General features: G+C 37.5%; 1 protein-coding gene across 1 annotated transcript in view; it reads right to left on the bottom strand.

Moving 5' to 3' along the window:
- The window catches only part of LOC106763638, a 1,831-nt gene extending 1,397 nt beyond the window's left edge, over positions 1-434 (bottom strand). Inside the window, exon 1 of the mRNA XM_022782215.1 lies at positions 11-434. Within this exon, the coding sequence (XP_022637936.1) occupies positions 11-434 (424 nt within the window). The remainder of the gene's footprint in view (positions 1-10) is intronic.
- Positions 435-1,217: the final 783 nt, after the last annotated feature.

Raw genomic sequence — 1,217 nt, forward strand, 5'->3', positions numbered from 1 at the left:
TCACACTCACCATCACCTTCTTCAGCTCTCTGACCACTACCTTCCTTTTCACACTCACCTTCAACTTCTCCTTCACCTTCACCTATATCATGACANNCATTTTCTAACATGTATATGATCTCAGGTTGGGAGACTAGGTGAACAACAAATAGATGCACTTGACCGTTGAGCCTAGCTAAATTTATCATATGCATGGCTCCTGTATCATTAGTCAAAAGCTCTAACCTATTCTCTAATACAGAACCACCCCCTACACAATACCATAACTCCTTAAAGTCTTCATATCCAAGACTTTTTACCACATCCACAATAATGAAATAACTCCAAACGTCTGGGTCAAAAGAGAAAGTTGTACTTTCTCCCTCGTACTTAAGTGACCCATTCTTCATAAACTTCCCTCCATGGTGAAAAACAACATCAAATTTATCCTCCATTTTCAACACAATAACAATATTTAACCTATAAAATAAAATCCTATAAGTTACTTCAATTAATAAAACATTTTATCCTATATAACTAAACCACATAACGGGTATGACTTATATGCACAAAATATTAAACAAAACATGCAACGACACTTGACTTAAACAAAATAAAGACCACTTTCACATGGTGGACCACATTGCAAGACCACTTTAACACCATATGCATAAAAAAATAGTGCGACAGAACTACAAATATGGGGGACCACAGCACCGAATCAGACATGGGGGGACCAATATCGAAAGTTACAATACAATTTTACATGCGACATTATCCAAAAATAACGATAACCTAACCTCAACACGTGCTTGAAGCTTGAAGTGCAACCAAATTCTTCACACCTTTCCACGACAAAACCACCGATTGTTGATGATTATCTCCCAAAACGTGCCTTTTTGTCAGCCAAATCTCTGATTTAAGCACCGCTCACCGCTCACCGCTGTTCCCCAATTCCCGACCACCACGAACCCTATTTCCCCAAATTCGCACACCACAATTTCCCCAAACCTAGACTCTTTTACTCACCTCAGATTTCAATTCACTTTCTCTAATTTACCCTTACTGAAACACATTACTTAGTGAGCACGTGATTTTACCCTTAACAATTTCCAAATTCGCACATGTCTTTAAAATTTTAACAGTAAAAAATTTAATTAATAACCACGTCATAACCACATTCTATGCCACCTGTCTACACCATTAAAATACTGTTGCCAGCACGGAATATATTTAAC

This window comes from Vigna radiata, chromosome 6 (assembly GCF_000741045.1).
Source record: "Vigna radiata var. radiata cultivar VC1973A chromosome 6, Vradiata_ver6, whole genome shotgun sequence".
NCBI lineage: Eukaryota > Viridiplantae > Streptophyta > Magnoliopsida > Fabales > Fabaceae > Vigna > Vigna radiata.